This window comes from Lampris incognitus, chromosome 2 (genome assembly GCF_029633865.1).
Source record: "Lampris incognitus isolate fLamInc1 chromosome 2, fLamInc1.hap2, whole genome shotgun sequence".
NCBI classification, from domain to species: Eukaryota; Metazoa; Chordata; class Actinopteri; order Lampriformes; family Lampridae; genus Lampris; species Lampris incognitus.
The window spans coordinates 137,910,175-137,926,804 of record NC_079212.1 but is presented as its reverse complement, the minus strand read 5'-3'; the positions used below and the strand labels follow the sequence as shown (position 1 = coordinate 137,926,804).

The window sequence follows — 16,630 nt, the reverse complement described above, 5'->3', positions numbered from 1 at the left end:
ACATACCCACATCCAGCTTCCCACCCGCAGCCACAGCCAATTGTGCCTGTAGGGACACCCGATCAAGCCGGAGGTAGCACGGGGATTCGAACCGGCGATCCCCGTGTTGGTAGGCAACGGAATAGACCACTACGCTACCCGGACGCCCTAAAGACTTCATTTCAACATGAAAAAGTTCCCATTTGAAAAAGTGACACTACAGTAATCCATGAGATAATAAGCAGGAGATAGTGGAAGTCAAGACTGGGATACAGAAACGGAGAGACGGTGTTTCTAACCGAGAGAGGAGAGGAGCAGAGGGAGGAGGAGGTTAAGGGGAAGGACCAGTGAGGAGGGGCATTTACACAGACACTTACCCTCCCCTTCTTTCCCTCCTTCTCTCTCTCTCTCTCCACCACACTCTAGATGGAGATGGCTAAGCAGTAAAGCTGAGCATTTATCATTTTGTCATTTCCAGTCTAAAATGTTTCACTCCCATGTTCCCATCTGTGAGCAGCATCGGCGTGATATATAAGCCTGTCTTTGCAACTGACAACATCTCTGCGCCAATGACTCTAAAAGTGGACTTTGCTTCTTTCTATTTGCCCAGGTCAGCCAGATGAACACACACAAACTAGAACTTACACCCAAGGTGAGTATCACTTCAGCCCACCTCCAGTGCTATTAGCGAGTCGTTTTTCAGTTCATTCTGTATGCTTGTGATGTGCCTTCACCCTACTTGTGTTACTTGATTGTTATTCGTGTGTGTGCCTTAAACTCATTGCTTAGTAAATCGCACCTTTTTTTCTTCTCTAAGTCACGTTCATTTGATAACGGAATTTGAAGCACACATCAAAAATTCATCACCCCCACCCCCATCACCTCACTGCATTGATTAGCTTGTAAGTGCGGATTTGCATTCTTTTTCTTTTGGATACACTTTTTGTATTTTTAGTCTTTATTTGATAGGGCTGTAGATAGAAAACAGGGTGAAGAGAGCAGGGGGAAAGACATGCAGCAAAGGTCCAGTGACTGGATGTGCACTCTGGACAGTCCAAGGCCGGAGCTTACATAGTAGACCTATCACCGGTAGAGCCACGAGGATGCCCCCAGTCATTTGTTGTATGATTGTCGATGGGAGGATTCCTGAGGCAGTCTGTGAGACAGTTGCTTTTCCTTGTGCTGTAAGAGATGTCAGGATTTCATCATCAAAAATTCTGGAGAGCCAGATTGAAAAAAACTGACATGGAGCGTAAATGTTTTTCTGATGACATTACAATACCGGCCAATTATTGAGTGAGAGAATTTCAAAACTTTGTTTACCAAAGTATTTGTTTTAAGACTCCCGTTTTAAGTGTCTTCTTGGACTTTTTTCAATTTTTGGCTTCTGCCAAGTTTAATTCGGTTGTCTCTTGTTTATATCCATTCCTTTACTGAGCACAGTTGCCAATATCTTGGACTGTGCTATAACCTTTCACCGAAAACTGGTTTATAAAGACTCGTTGCATGACTTGGCCACATGGTGAAACCGGTTGAAATGGTGTGCAGAATTTAGTCTGGGGCTTTTAGCCAGCTAGGGCTCACAACAGAGAGATTGAAAAGACTTGCAAGAAATCCATGTTGCAGCCATCTGAACGTATCTTTGACTGTGCTGAAACAAACACACACAAACACGCACACTTGTATTTCTATCTTTGTGAGGATCCCTCATTGATTGTATTCATTCCCTAGCCCTTGACCCTAACCTTAACCATCAGTACTATGTGCCCCACTTTAACCTAATTCTAACCCTAACCCTCACCTATGGCCGAGCCCCCCCAAAAAATAGACCCTTACAGAAGGGAGTACCGGCCAAAAGGTCCTCACTTTGCAAAGTTGTCCACACTCTGATGGTTAAAATTTCAAATTGGTCCTCACAAAGATAGGAATACAACACACACACACACACACACACACACACACACACACACACACACACACACACACACACACGCGTTCCCATTAAATTACATTGACTCATTTTTCAGGGGAGACGACACGGCAGATACATGAGTTTCTCATTAGAATTCCATTGAGTTTAATGTATGTGAACTGACATGGCAAGTTGTGTAGGAAAAACCACACATGGCCTAAAACATGTTTTGTTTTCTAAAGTGTTTGGGAACTCCATGTGGCAATTTGAAATGTACAGTCCTTTTTGTACCTAGTTAGCAAACGACGCGTATTGGCAAAGCTGCAATTATCAACCATCTAGCTTCGTAACAGTAAGGGGCTAACCAACCACGAAAGATCAGAGCCACAGATCGGTGTGAGTGAGCCTAAGAGCCGACTCGGCAATGATGTAGGGTTCCTAAGGGATGTGACACACTCCCAAAACCAATAGTTTTAAATTTCACAACCAGGCTTATGTTTCGATAAATGAGTTTCACGCACATGTTTTTTTTTTTCAGCACCATAAAGTTAATGTAATGGAACCCTCCACTGTGAAGTGCTTAACAGGGAGCTATGCACTCTTCACATATTATCAATACATCTATCTATAAAACTACAACAACATGTCAACTGGTTGATTTATTGAACGTGGAAAAGTAATTCCTCGTGTTAACTAGTGCCGAGTATATGTGCATGTCCTGCTAACATGCCATCATTCATCACAAATTAATATCTATAGTTTAGAAATATTCTGGCTCCTATTATGTAGAATAATAAAAACCATGCCCTTTTGTCTGACTCAATACCTTTCCTTAACTTTAATTCAGATTTGGTTAGGACAATTGCAAAAATATTTAATTTGTAACTTGCCCAACGTAAAAAAAACCCAAAAGAAAACCCTTGATGAAACAAAATGTGCTTTTTAATAAACCAGAATTGTAATGTAGTAAGATGCAAATAACGTGACAACACCAGAAATTCGTCCATATCTGCATGTTGATCATTTCAATTTCAATGTTTATTCAATCTTTTCTTTTCATTTAGTCTTGACAGTTTCAAGTTTGGTCTGGAGCACCCAGTCCTATGCTACCTGCATGCATGCAGGCAATGCAGCTTTTGGGCAATGCTTAATTTGTAAATCAGTAGTTGCCAAAACACTGAGGTCCCATTGATAGTATACGACCGTGCAGGCTCAGATTTGCTGGAACGTGTAACACACACACCAGGTTTTTTAATTTTTCATTGTTGTTGTTTTAGCAGCGGCTGTTATCCCTCCGACATGTGGATACACTTAGGCCCTGTTCAGACCTGGCATTAATATGTATCTTGAGTGATCTGATGACAAGTGGCTAGCTCTAAGTACCTCAGTTCACACCTGGCATTAGAATGCATCGCCACATCATGTGTCTCGAGTGACCACTTGTGATTGGCTCTCACTTCCCCGCTCTATATATAAATAAAGACGTCCATCACTTCTGTTTGCTACGAAAAAATGTGTTGTTGTTTTTAACTAGTGGGGGGGCAGCAATGCACTTCCTGTGCCTAGTTTTGCCGGAAATTAAAAGAAGAGGTTGGCAAAGACCTTGTGGCGAGGAGGCAAAATCAAAACAATACAGACTGTGTCTATTCTTTGGCGTGTTGCAGGCAAACCAAATCACCCAATATGTTTGCTGCACTGGTAATATATCTCTATGGGCTTTTCGAAATTTTCCGACGTCGTGGACAAAGTTGTTTTGAACTTTAATATGACACTGTAGGCACGCAAATGAGTATACTTTCGCTTACCCCTTGCAGTTTGTGCATCAGCCACATGTGGGTGTAAATGATGCAATAATGATGCATCTTAGGATGCATATTTATTTATTGATTTATTTATTTATTTTAACTTACGTGAATTTTTATCGTTCGTCTGGTCCTTGTGTGAGTTTGCATGCATGGCCACACAAGGGTGACAGTATGCATCTCCTCCCCATGTACTGATCTGTCTGTTGTCTCTGACATACTGCTGATTGCCGATTGTCTGTGAGTTTGTGTATGGTCTGGGTAGATTGTGGAACTGAGTTGCCCTTCTGGAATAAATAAAGTTGTCTGAATCTGAATATACCTGCTGCAGAGGCACAGCAAGGCACATTTATTTATATACCACATTTCAGCAACATGGCAATTCAAAGTACTTTACATAAAACATAAAAGTCATTAAGAGAAGGCCAGAGGGCCTGCTCCTTCCTGGAAAGACCCAACAGTGTGGTACGGATTATGTTCTTTGATTTTGCCAGCGCCTTCAACACTATCCGGCCTAGACTGTTGAAGGATAAACTGGAGGACATGCAGGTGGATGCCCCCATGGTTTCATGGATCGAGAACTACCTGATGGGTAGGCCACAGTTTGTGAGGCTACAGAGCTGTGTGTCTGTCTGCACGTCTGGTGAGTAACATCGAGGGCACCCAGGGGACTGTGCTATCTTCCTTCCTGTTCACCTTCTACACGTCGGACTTCAGGTACAACTCCAAATCCTGTCATCTGCAGAAATTCTTGGATGACACTGCCATTGTGGGGAGTGTGTAGGGTGGCAAGGAGAAGGAATACAGGGGCTTGGTGGACCAGTTTGTGAAGTAGTGCGGAGAAAACCACCTGCAGTTGAACATGGCCAAGACAAAGGAGATTGTGGTGGATTTCAGGAAGAAGTCCCCACCTTCTCCAGTCTGCATTAGTGGGTGTGAAGTGGAGCTCATCAAGTACCTACAAGTACCTGGGTGTTCAACTGGACGACAAGCCAGAGTGGTCCACAAACACCAAGGTCGCCTACAAGAAGGGCACGAGCCAGCTTTACTTCATGAGAAGTCTCAGGGCCTTCAATGTATGCAATAAGATGCTTCAGATGTTCTATTAGTCTGTTGCAAGCACCATCTTCTATGCTGTGACATGCTGGGGTGAAGGCATCAAATCAAAGGATACCAACAGACATTAATAAACTCATAAAGAAGATTGGGTCTTTCATCAAGTCTAAACTGGCCACACTGGAGGAGGTGGTAGATGACAGAATGCTGGCTAAAGTACTGGTGATCCTGGGCAACACCTCCCACCCCCTACACAACATCTAGCCAAGCTAAAGAGCCCCTTTAGCAACAGACTAAATCAACCCCGGTGTTTTAAGGAGTGATACAGGAGGTCATTCCTGCCGGGTGCTATCAGACTTTATAATCCATCTGCCTTTGCCAGGCCTGCTGACAATGAACTGCTTGTGGACCAACTCGCCTTTACGAGAACAGTTGAAACTTACTTTTTATTTTATTATTTATTAGTCTTATCTGTTGTCATTTGTATTTTAATGTATCTGGCTGCTGTGACACGTAATTTCCCTCCAGGGATTAATAAAGTCATCTATCTATCAATCTATCTATCTAATCTACCACAGAGGATGTCAGTTGAGCAGCCAGTCCTTGGCCATATGTAGGCAAGACCACCTCCAAATACAGTTTGAGCAATTGGCTCTTAATGGGTCATCAATTCATCTTGGGTGCATTCACCCATTACATATGTTAATGCCAGGTGTAAACAGGGCCTTATTGGCCTTCAGGTAAATATACAGAACAGCAGTGATAAAGAATAGCCTAATAATTTCTCTTGGGCTGTTGGTGTACGTTTGTTGTGTTGGAAGACAATCGACTTCAGCACCAGAGCACCGCATATTTTTTTAATAAAATAGGCAGGCTATATTGCATATGACATAGCACTGCAAACATATTTATCTCTGCCAGGCAGTAGCCTGGAGGGGATTATGCGTTTGGTCGTGTGTGTGCGTGTGTGTGTGTGTGTGTGTGTGTATGTGTATTTATCAGCCTAAAATGTTTTGTGCACAGTTATGACTGTATGATGAAGAACGTCTTGTGGTTGCAGTGATTAAAACCCATCGAAAAAAACGGTTTGTTCTCGCTATCGCTGCTCCCTCTCCTTATTCCTTCTCTGGCTTGCTCCGTCGCTGCCCAATCTAAGTCAACACTGTATGCGCGACTCGTATCTACGGTTGCGTCAGATCAGGCAGCGAGCGACAGTGTCAAAATCAAAACATTATGTATTCAGGTATGAGTCTTGAAAGTAAACGAAAAGTAAATCGTATTTCGTAAGTCTGCAATTCATTCACTGCTGATCTCAGTACAGGACAACTGGAGGAGCACTGGCTGAACCAAAAATAATTTGCCTTATGAATTCGCTGCCAAATGACAATGCCATAATCTAAAATGTTAATACTCTTCCACAAAAATACAATTTCAAGAGTAGGATTAATCACAGTTACAGTTGGAAATCATCTCAGTAGCTACAGTAAAACATTTCAGATGGTTGAGCTATGTTTTCTTACCGCTGTTTTATGAATGAAAGTCAATCAGCAGAGCAGCCGTTCATAGGGATTAAAGTTCTCCAATGTTATGACAGGGTTTCGTCTATTGGATTCCAGAGAGGCCATGTATTACCTTGTGGGAGTGCAGGAATGAGGAGACGGAGAGATCGAGTCGAGTCAATTCCATTTACTCGCCACACAAAACGACACCGATACAGCACAATCTCTCGTGGCAACCAGCTAACCGCTATCCAAAGGAGTTGAATCAAGTGCAACTGGACTTGGTATATACCTGTGAAGACGTTACGCCTCTCATCCAAGAGGCTTCCTCAGTTCGTGCCTTTCTGACTAGACCAAGCTAGTCTGACTGGCTGGTGATGAGACTCAGAATTTATCCTCGAGGAGTCGTTGTCAGAGCTATTGATATGCGTGGCTCTTTGTGATCCGATGTTTGGATGAGAGGCGAAACGTCTTCACGGGTATATACCAAGTCCAGTTGCACTTGATTCAACTCCTTTGGATAACCATGACCTGGATGAATGAGAACATTCACAGACAGCTAACCGCTAGGCTGCTGCAAACATGGCTCCCCCCGGAAACTCTAAGCAGTGCCTACGTCAGCACTCTGAATGTCTGCCTTCAACGAGCAGCAGCCCCTGGTGAATCTACCCTCTTTTGTGTATCACCACACAGGCCCCCCCATAATTCACCATCACGAAAAAATGCAACACAAAAGTACTCAGCGAAACACGAACAGCCAACAGGCGAACAGTCCTCAGTGAAACAGTCAACGTCTCGGGGGGCGGACCAGGCGGCCAAAACGGCTGAGCTGAATGGGTATGGGGGCGGGGGCAGGGGCAGGGGACAGAGCTGGAGCCTGGGCAGGGGCTGAGGCTGGGCCAGGTGCCTGAGAAGGGTGGTGTCCACGCCGCGAGGGCAGGGCCAGTTCGACCGGCCCACCCAGGTCCGAATGGGCAGGCTTGAGACGGTCCACCGAGACCCGCTCCGGCTTGACCCCCATGTCCACCACAAAGTTCTTAGGCCCCGCTTCCAGGACGCGGAAGGGCCCATCGTAGGGGGGCTGCAGGGGGGTATGGTGGCTGTTGTGGCGGATGAAGACGTGCCTGGCCGACAGCAGATCCTTGGGGATGTAGGACTAAGGGAGGCAGTGGTGAGATGTAGGGATCGGAGCCCAAACGTTGGCACTGTCCCGGGCCACAGCCTGATGAGAAGCTGCTGACCAGGGGGCCACAGCGTCTGGGAGAAACTCACCCGGGACATGCAGCGGCTGGCTGTAAACCAGCTCGGCAGACAAGGACTGGAGGTCTTTCTTGGGGGCAGAGCAAAGGCCGAGCATGACCCACGGGAGGCGATCGACCCAGTTGCTGTCCGTGAGGCTGGCATGAAGAGCGGCCTTCATAGACCGATGAAACCGCTCACAAAGTCCGTTGCGCTGCGGGTTGTACGCTGTGGTGCGGTGGAGCTTCACCCCCATTCCCTCCGCGACTGCAGTCCAGAGCTCCAACGTGAACTGCGGGCCCCTGTCAGAGCTGAGGTCAGCGGCGTGCCAAAACGGGCCACCCAGGACCGATGAACACCCGGGCCACCTCAGTAGATGTGGTCGATGACAGGGGAACAGCTTCCAGCCACCTGGTGATCCTGTCCACCATGGTGAGAAGGTGAGTGAACCCGTGGGAGGGGGGCAGGGGGCCCACCAGGTCCACATTCACATGGTCAAAACGCCTCTCGGGCACCAGGAATGGCGCCAAGGGGGCTTTGGTATGGCGATGTACTTTGGAACGCTGGCACGCCACACAGGAGTCAGCCCAGGCCTTGACGTCCTTCCTGAGGCCGGGCCAGACGAACTTGGCCCCCACCAGCTTAGTGGACGCCTTCACATCCGGGTGGGAAAGGCCATGGATAACGTCAAAAACATGGCGCCGCCAGCCGGTGGGCACCATGGGGTGGGGCTGGCCCGTGGAAACGTCACAGAGGAGTGTGGCGTTGGCGCTGTCAAACACCACATCCTCCAACCGCAGCCCCGTAGCGAACGTCCGATAGGCCTGGATGTCCACGTCAGCGGCTTGGTCTGCAGCCATGGCAGCGTAATCGAGTCCCAAGTGAATGGACCCTGCCACCGCCCGGGAGAGGCAGTCAGAGACCCAGTTGTCCTTGCCAGCCACGTGCCGGATGTCCGTGGTAAACTCCAAGATGGCATAGAGCTGACGCTGTTGGCGCCCAGACCACAGCTCGGAGGTCTTGGCCATGGCAAAAGTCAGCGGCTTGTGGTCGACGAAGGCAGTGAAACGGCGGCCTTCCAACAGGAACCTGAAGTGTCAGGAGGCGAGGAAGAGACCCAGGAGCTCCCGGTCGAAGGTGCTGTACTTCCACTTGTTGTCTTTAAGCTGTTTGCTAAAGAAGGCAAGGGGCTGCCAGGCGCCACCCACCCACTGCTCACACACCGCCCCGACCGCATAGTCAGAGGCATTGGTCGTGAGGGCAATCGGGGCAGTGGGGAACGGGTGCGCCAGCAAAGCGGCATTGGCCAGCGCAGCCTTGGCGTCGTCGAAAGCTTGTCCATCCCCGGGGACCAGTCTACCTCACCCTTGGCTTCCTTGCCCCGCAGGGCCTCGTACAAGGGCCGCATGCGGTGAGCTGCGTGGGGAATGAACCTGTTATAAAAGTTCACCATACCCAAGAACTCCTGCAGGGACTTCACAGTGCGGGGGCGTGGAAAACTGGCGACGGCGTCCACTCTGGCAGGAAGTGGAACGGCTCCTTGTGGGGAGATGCGGTGGCCGAGGAAGTCGATGGACGACAGGCCAAACTGGCACTTGGCTGGGTTGACTTTAAGTCCATGTGCACTGAGCCACTCGAACAACTGCCAGAGCTGCGTCAGGTGCTCCTCCGCGGATGCGCTGGCCACGAGAATGTCATCCAAGTAAACAAACAAGAACGGCATATCCCGCAACACGGAGTCCATCAGCTGCTGGAATGTGTGCGCTGCCCCCGCAGGAACTCGGAAGAGTCCAAATGACGTGATGACCGCTGTCTTGGGCACGTCCTGAGGGTGGACCGGTACCTGGTGGTAGCCCCGCACCAAATCTACTTTGGAAATGATGGTGCCCCCCGCCAGGTGGGCGGAGAAGTCCTGTATGTGCGGGACGGGGTACCGGTCAGGGGTTGTGGCATTGTTCAGGCGACGAAAATCGCCGCAGGGGCGCCAACCGCCGTCAGCCTTAGAAACCATGTGCAGGGGGGAGGCCCACGGGCTGTCCGAGTGGCGCACAATGCCGAGGCGTTCCATGGTGGCAAATTCCTCCCTGGCGATCGCGAGCTTAGCAGAGTCGAGGCGCCGAGCACGTGCGTAGACCGGGGGAGGGGGGCGTCGGTGGCAATATGGTGCTCCACGCCGTGCTTGGCCACCGCTGACGAGAACGTAGGTGTCATCAACGTGGGAGTGCAGGAATGAGGAGACGGAGCGATCGAGTCGAGTCAATTCCGTTTACTCGCCACACAAAACGACACCGATACAGCACAATCTGTCCTGGCAACCAGCTAACCGCTAGGCTGCTGCAATCGTGGCTCCCCCCGGAAAGTCTAAGCAGTGCCTACGTCAGCACTCTGAATGTCTGCCTTAAAGGAGCAGCTTTTTCTACCTTTTCAAAACAATGGGGAAAGGTTGAAACCCTCATCACCTTTGAACTGTATCTCCTCCTTCATTTTTTGAGCTAGAAACCCCATTTGAAGCTTAAACCGTTCAGAACATTCATCTCTTTCAGAATCGTATTCAGATTTTAAAAATATCGTATAGTTTTTGAACAATTCAGCTCTAAAGTTTAGCAATTCTGCCATACTCTTTGCCTGTTAGAATGTTCTGTCCTATTGTGACGTCACATATCAATTTGAAACTCAACTGCCAGCCTAATTACTGTCAACTCTCAACACCTGGTAGGTTTGATCAGCTTCTGCCACTTCTTAACTGCTCTTCTTCCCTCTTCAACCTTCCTTCCTTCCTTCCTACAACCCTCCTACCTTGCTTCCTACCGTCTTTCCTACCTCCCTACAACCTTACTACCTTCCTTTCTACAACCTTCTTACCTTCCTTCCTACCTTCCTTCCTACAACCTTCCTACCTTGCTTCCTACCATCCTTCCTACAACCTTCCTACCTTGCTTCCTACAACCTTCCTACAACCTTACCTTCCTTCCTACCTACCTTCCTTCCTACAACCTTCCTTCCTACAACCTCCCTGCTGTCCTTCCTTCCTACAACCTTCTTACCCTCCTTCCTACCCTTCCTCCTCATCACTACTCTTCATCTTCATCACTACCCTTCCTCTTCGTCGCTACTCTTCACCTTCATCACTCTTCATCTTCATCACTAACCCTCCTCTCATTCAACCCCTCCTCTCATTCTACACACATTTCAGTTTCCAACAATCAAACTATTTATGTATTTAGCACATTATGGCAAATTTTTCAGTTTTTATACCTTTAAAACTTTTAAAATATTCAGCCATTTCACATTTCAGTTTCAAGGTATTTCAGGTAGGCTAGTGACTTTCTGACTTTTCCTATTTATCCATTTTCAGCAATGCTTTCGCGATTTCTTTCAGCAGCTCAGCATTCACACGCTTTTTCTGTGGAAAAGCGTTTTTCTAGTTAGTTTTCTTTTTGTATTAAGCATTTTTTTAAATTCATTCATTTTTTTCTTAAGATTTTTATGTAATTGTCTCAACGATGTTTCTATTTCTTGATTGAATTGTATTTTCTGTTCTTTATGTCTTTGAAGCACTTTGTAAACTTGTTTTTGAAAAACGCTGTACAAATAAAGTTTGTTTATTATTATTATCTGCTGGACTGCCCCTTGCCCTATCTATTCCGGCATTGCCGTGGTATATGTGAAAAGGCGCAAAGGTTATCCCAGGAATTTACCGGGAAGCACTTATGGGATCAGTGCGGGGTTTTAGGCGCAGCGCCTGAGCATTTTTGTGCGCAGCATCTAACCTGATTTAACTGGGAAAACTGCTGAGAGAGAACTCTCCCGCTCTGGAGAGGAAGGATACCGTATTGGCCCCAATATAAGACTTTTTTTTATATCTGAAATTTTAGGTTTAAAGAAAAAAGTGGGGATTGCCTTTTATTTCAACAAATATTCTTTTTGAGCGGAGTACCAGAGTAATTACGGTATTTTACAGTGTTGCATTATGGGTTGTTGTAGCCTTACTGTTGCTAGGCTAGCGATTGTTTTTTGGTCTCGTCATAGTGAATCTTTCAGTCACTTCTTGTTCTTCTTGTTCTTGGCGACCCCTAATGGGAGCAGTCGAAAGTAGTAGTAGTAGTAGTAGATAGTGAGTCTTTCAGTCAGTAAACACCGAAAGTGTTTCATTAGTCCAGTTTAACATGCAGGAGTTTCTGAACGCTGCTGTAACATGTTTTGCTGCCAAAGAGGAAATAACGTTTATGACGAGCGAAATGGAGTTCTTAGCGCCTCCAGACGTCTTTACTGCAGAAAAGAACCAAGGAGAAAATCCGTCGAACAGCCAAGAATTACGTCTATCACAGATGATCAGCTCAAAAAGACAAGACAGTCTGAAAAATGTTAACTGTCAGAGGAGGGAATGACGTGAGAGGGATGAGCGTGACAGAGAAATCGACTCTCCACACTAACAGTCAGCTCAGTAGTGACTCCAGGGAAAGTGAGCTGTCTACTGACGGCCAACTGAACAGGGAGTTTGGTAAGCAGCCAAATGCTGTTAACATTGTCAAATGGCTATGGGAGGGTGAGAAAGCTGCAGTTCAAATCCATTCACTGTAAGTCTTGTTTTACAAATGTTATCTTGTATGGCATACAGCGCGATCACTCACAGAAATGTGAAGGATTACTTCAGGACATAGCGCTTATTTAAGCATATTTGTATTTAAAAAAATACTGTAGTGATAATGGTCCAGTGTGACAGGCATGGGCACAAGTCCATGAATACTGGGATGCCCAGATAGCAAAATTGCTGTGGCCCGGACCCGTCCCACACCTGACACTTTCATCCGGCCCACATACCACGTGGAATGATGGCACTTCGGTGGTCCGCTGCTGTTTGCCAGATCTGAGTGGGCCAGAACCAAGCCATAGCAATGCAGCATGTGCCACATATTTGCCAAAGGTGGCCCATATTTGTTTTGTGATATTTGGGCCATATTCACCATTTACCACACGGGCCACTTCAGGGTCACATCCAGATTACATGTTGCCGAGAGCACCGCATCTTTGCCAAAAAAAGGCCCACATTTGATTTGGCATATTTGGGCCATATTTGCTATTATACATGTGGGCCACTTCAGGCTCACATCCATTTTGTCAGGGCCAGAAGAAGGCCATCAGTGCCGCGTCATTGCCTGAAGTGGCCCACATCCGGATGCTATCTGGGACATGCCAGATCAGGTGGCCCAATTAGCGAATTTGGGGAGGGAAAGCAAATGAGTGGTGAAAATGGTTTTATTGGCTGGGCCGGACCAGCAGGCCAGCCCTACAAACGTGAATGTCGCTGATTGAGTGAGTGACTCACTCACCTACTCACTCGCTGACTGAGAGAGTGAGTGAGTGACTGACTGACTGACTGACTGACTGAGTGATCATGTTTGACACAATTGGGCCTCTAGATCAGGGGACCATACTGTCACTGAAGTTACACGATTGTTCAGCTGAGAGCTTAGGTACAAGGAAGAGCGCACAGTTGAAGCACCCCAAATAACAACCACTCTGACAAAACACTTGCTGGTGAATTCACAAAAGGATTGCGTGGCTTTTGCGGCCGCTAAACCTGCACAAACAAGACAAAAAGAAACTGTAATTTTCAAAGCACCCGCTAAGAGTGAAATGCACCCCTAACTGTGCTGCCAAGCATTAGGTAATATGCATACATTTAGCCCCTTTCTATGCAAATGAGCCTCATTGCAAAAAAAACAACGTCCAATTCACCATCACCAGCACTAATAGCCACACGCAGTTACAGTGAAATCGATTAGTGTCTTCAGAGAGTTGGTGGTAACTGACACCCAGACTTTCCAGTGATCATGGTAGCGGTGATTGTAGCCAGTCAAAGACATCTTCATGCCAGACATGCTCATGAGCGGATATTTCGATGGAGAATATCACTTTTTGATTTAACTGAGACCGAAATCATCTGCAGATAGGTACAGGTTGCCAGGTCAAACAATTCTTGCTACCCTTGATGACGTCAAGGATGACATTGAGCCTGCCAACTGTGTTCTTGGCGCAAAGCCACACTTATACTTTGCTACATGAATAATTGTAATCAGACGCAAACCAAGGGCTGCACACTTTATGGGCGTGTTTGCGCTGTAATATTGTTAGCACCAATATCTTTTGTGAATCGGACCTTGAGACAGGCCAGGTAATGGTTGCAAGTGATGTGCAAATCATGGTGCCGTCAGCTGCCGCCTATCCATTCTTTGTGAATTCGCCTGTCAATACGGAGTGAGTCTTGGAAAAACGAGAGACATCTGTAGATAGAAACAGGTGGAAGGTGGAGGGGGAGTTAACAGATATATTCCATCCATCCATTATCCAAACCGCTTATCCTGTGCTCAGGGTCGCGGGGATGCTGGAGCCTATCCCAACAATCAGTGGGCGGCAAGTGAGGGAGACACCCTGGACAGGCCGCCAGTCCATCACAGGACACACACACACACACGCACAATTAAATTAAGTTTTCTCTTTTAAATCAAACATCCCAAGATGTGAGTGGAAAGTATTGTGCTTGCAACTGCATTTATAACCTTTTTTTAATCGAACGTAGCTTAACCGTGTCGTGATATGCTACTTCAGTACACTTTTAACAACAAATATTATTGGGACCACTGCAGAAACTACTATTACTACCACTACAATTGCAGATGAACATTTAATATCCAGGAATTCACATTATAGACACTACCACTGACTATCCCTTTAACAAATTGGCAACAGTTTCGAACATTGACCACACACGGCCCTTGGTTTTGACCTAGTCTTGTTTTGCTTGTGAATATCATAGTACTTACATGACACATGCCAGTTAGTCCATACGATGCTGGATTCACCCAAATAGTTCCCAGAATGCAGATTGTCTAATTTGAGAGTTCCTGGAACAGGATCCAAGAGGATACAGCTGAAATAAAACCCTGCTTTTTGGGGAGACCACAGTATCTGAACCATGGACAAGATTTGGGATAATGACGCCTTAGATATTCTTTACACAGAGGAGGAGGTCTGAGGAACGATACCTGTGCAAGGAGTATTTTAAAAGCTGTCAAAAAGGTCAAATACCGACAGCCTGTCCATGTAAAAACACAGGGTACACTATTCGTTTCAGGATACTCAAATGAATTCTTGGCTACCCCTTTAAAGAACCCTAAAACAGCACTTAAACTGGGACAAGCATACTAGAGGCTGGATACATCTTGGTTGCTTTGTTGTGGACACTTGTCAGAATGCTTCAAACACTATTGAAATTTTATGGGGACCAATCAAAAATGCTGCATCGTACATTTCCCTCAAGCTTTTGTTCCTCAACAATTTGAAACCAATTTGGTGTGTCTGGCGTGTATTACAATGCAGATTTATTTTTAATTTTTTTGTTTATTTGTACGCTTTCAGCACCAAGCCAACGGCAGTGTAGACACATTGTAGAGTGTGCTGGGACATCATTGTTCTCTCTACCTGATTTATCTAGTTTCAGATTGGGGGGGGGGGGCTAGATCCCCTAACACAAGGCAGAAGTCAGGAAGACACCTTGGACAGGTCACCACTTCATTACGAGGGCCTGCATATACAACCACGCACAAATCATTCTTTATTACTGGTAATGAGTGGCAACATAGTCACCTGACATACACAACTGCACTGCGGAAGGGAAACGGGAGTACCCAGAGAAAACCAATGCAAAGGGGAGTGCATAACTCGACAAAATAGGCTCGGGTGGAACTTCACACTCTTTTGTTGGGAGATAAAAGTGCCTGCCAAGTGCTTGCCCATACATAATAATCCTATTTATAACCATCGTAACATTCAAATGCACACACCTATAAAACACTTGTATGAGGTTTTTCTAATTTGTTAACTTCCAAGAGGTATCTCTTTCAAAGACACGTCTTTCTAGGAACTTTATGGTGTGGCCCTCCTATGAAATCTTCAGTATGTATGATGGAGGAAGCTAGTACAGTTGTTTGTTTAGGCGTTAAAGTGCGAGTTTAATAATGTGCTGAGATAAATTGAAGATGGCTGCAGATATAGACACATGATAGAGACTGATTACGTGGAAAAATAATTAATGATAGATTACCTTAGGTTGCCCTGTGATGGCCTGGCGGCCTGTCCAGGGTGTCTCCCTGCCTGCCGCCCAGAGACTGCTGGGATGGGCTCCGGCATCCCCGCGACCCTGAGAGCAGGATAAGCGGTTCGGATAATGGATGGATGATTACCTTAGGTTAAGAAGAATGACAGTCCGTTCTTCTGTACCAGGGGTGGCTAACCATGTGCCATGGAGAGCCATGTGTATGCAGGTTTTCATTGCAGCTGGACTCCACACCAGGTGATTTCACTGATACATTCTTCCCCTTTGGGTGAAGGGCTGCTAATCAGTGAAATCACCTGGTGTGGAGTCCAGCTGCAATGAAAACCATACACATGGCTCTCCATGGCACATGGTTAGCCACCCCTGGTCTATATGAATAGACATACGGGGCGTCTATATAGCAGCTGTCAATGGGTATTTGCTGAAATGTAAAAAAAAGAAAAAAGGGCTTTGAATTTACATAGTTTTGCTCCTCTGACCTCATTACGTATTTTCTGTGATATGGATTTCTGAGATCAAACTTTTCTGTATGCATGTGTGTGTCTATGTGAGTAGACAGACAGACAGACCGGCAGGGAACTTTATGAGTCCCAGGGGGAAAGACCATATGCATGTTTGACATGAAAGGCATTCTTAAATATCCCAACCGTCTTTTGACTCTGCTGCATTTCTCAGTTGCCTTGTTGATCACACAAAGCAAGCTGCTGTGGTAGGCAGTGATTAAATCCGGGGCTGCGTATCCCCCCAAGCAGATCAAGTTTCATCCCACACTGTACTTGCACCAATTTGTTTTTGTTTTGCAAAAAAGTAGTCGGCGTTGAGACATCGCCAAAATCCTTTTAGGAGGAAAAGGGATGCCTTTTGTCTTCTTTTTTTTTCCGTCCTTCATGAGAATCCCCCTTTTTTAGTCCGTTTGACTGAAGGAGGAAATCACTCGTAACCTGTAAATACTTCAACTTTTACTGTGTGCAGTGAGCGCCGAGATACCTTGCTTACAGCGAACAGCTCGCTAGTATTTGAGGCTTTG

General features: G+C 46.4%; 1 protein-coding gene across 1 annotated transcript in view; it reads left to right on the top strand.

Annotated features, from left to right (window-relative positions):
• The first annotated feature begins 400 nt into the window (after nucleotides 1–400).
• Nucleotides 401–16,630, top strand: part of csf1a (colony stimulating factor 1a (macrophage)) — a 55,590-nt gene continuing 39,360 nt past the window's right edge. The window contains exon 1 of the mRNA XM_056274653.1: nucleotides 401–631. Coding sequence (XP_056130628.1) covers nucleotides 599–631 — 33 coding nt within the window. The 5' untranslated portion in view covers nucleotides 401–598. The remainder of the gene's footprint in view (nucleotides 632–16,630) is intronic.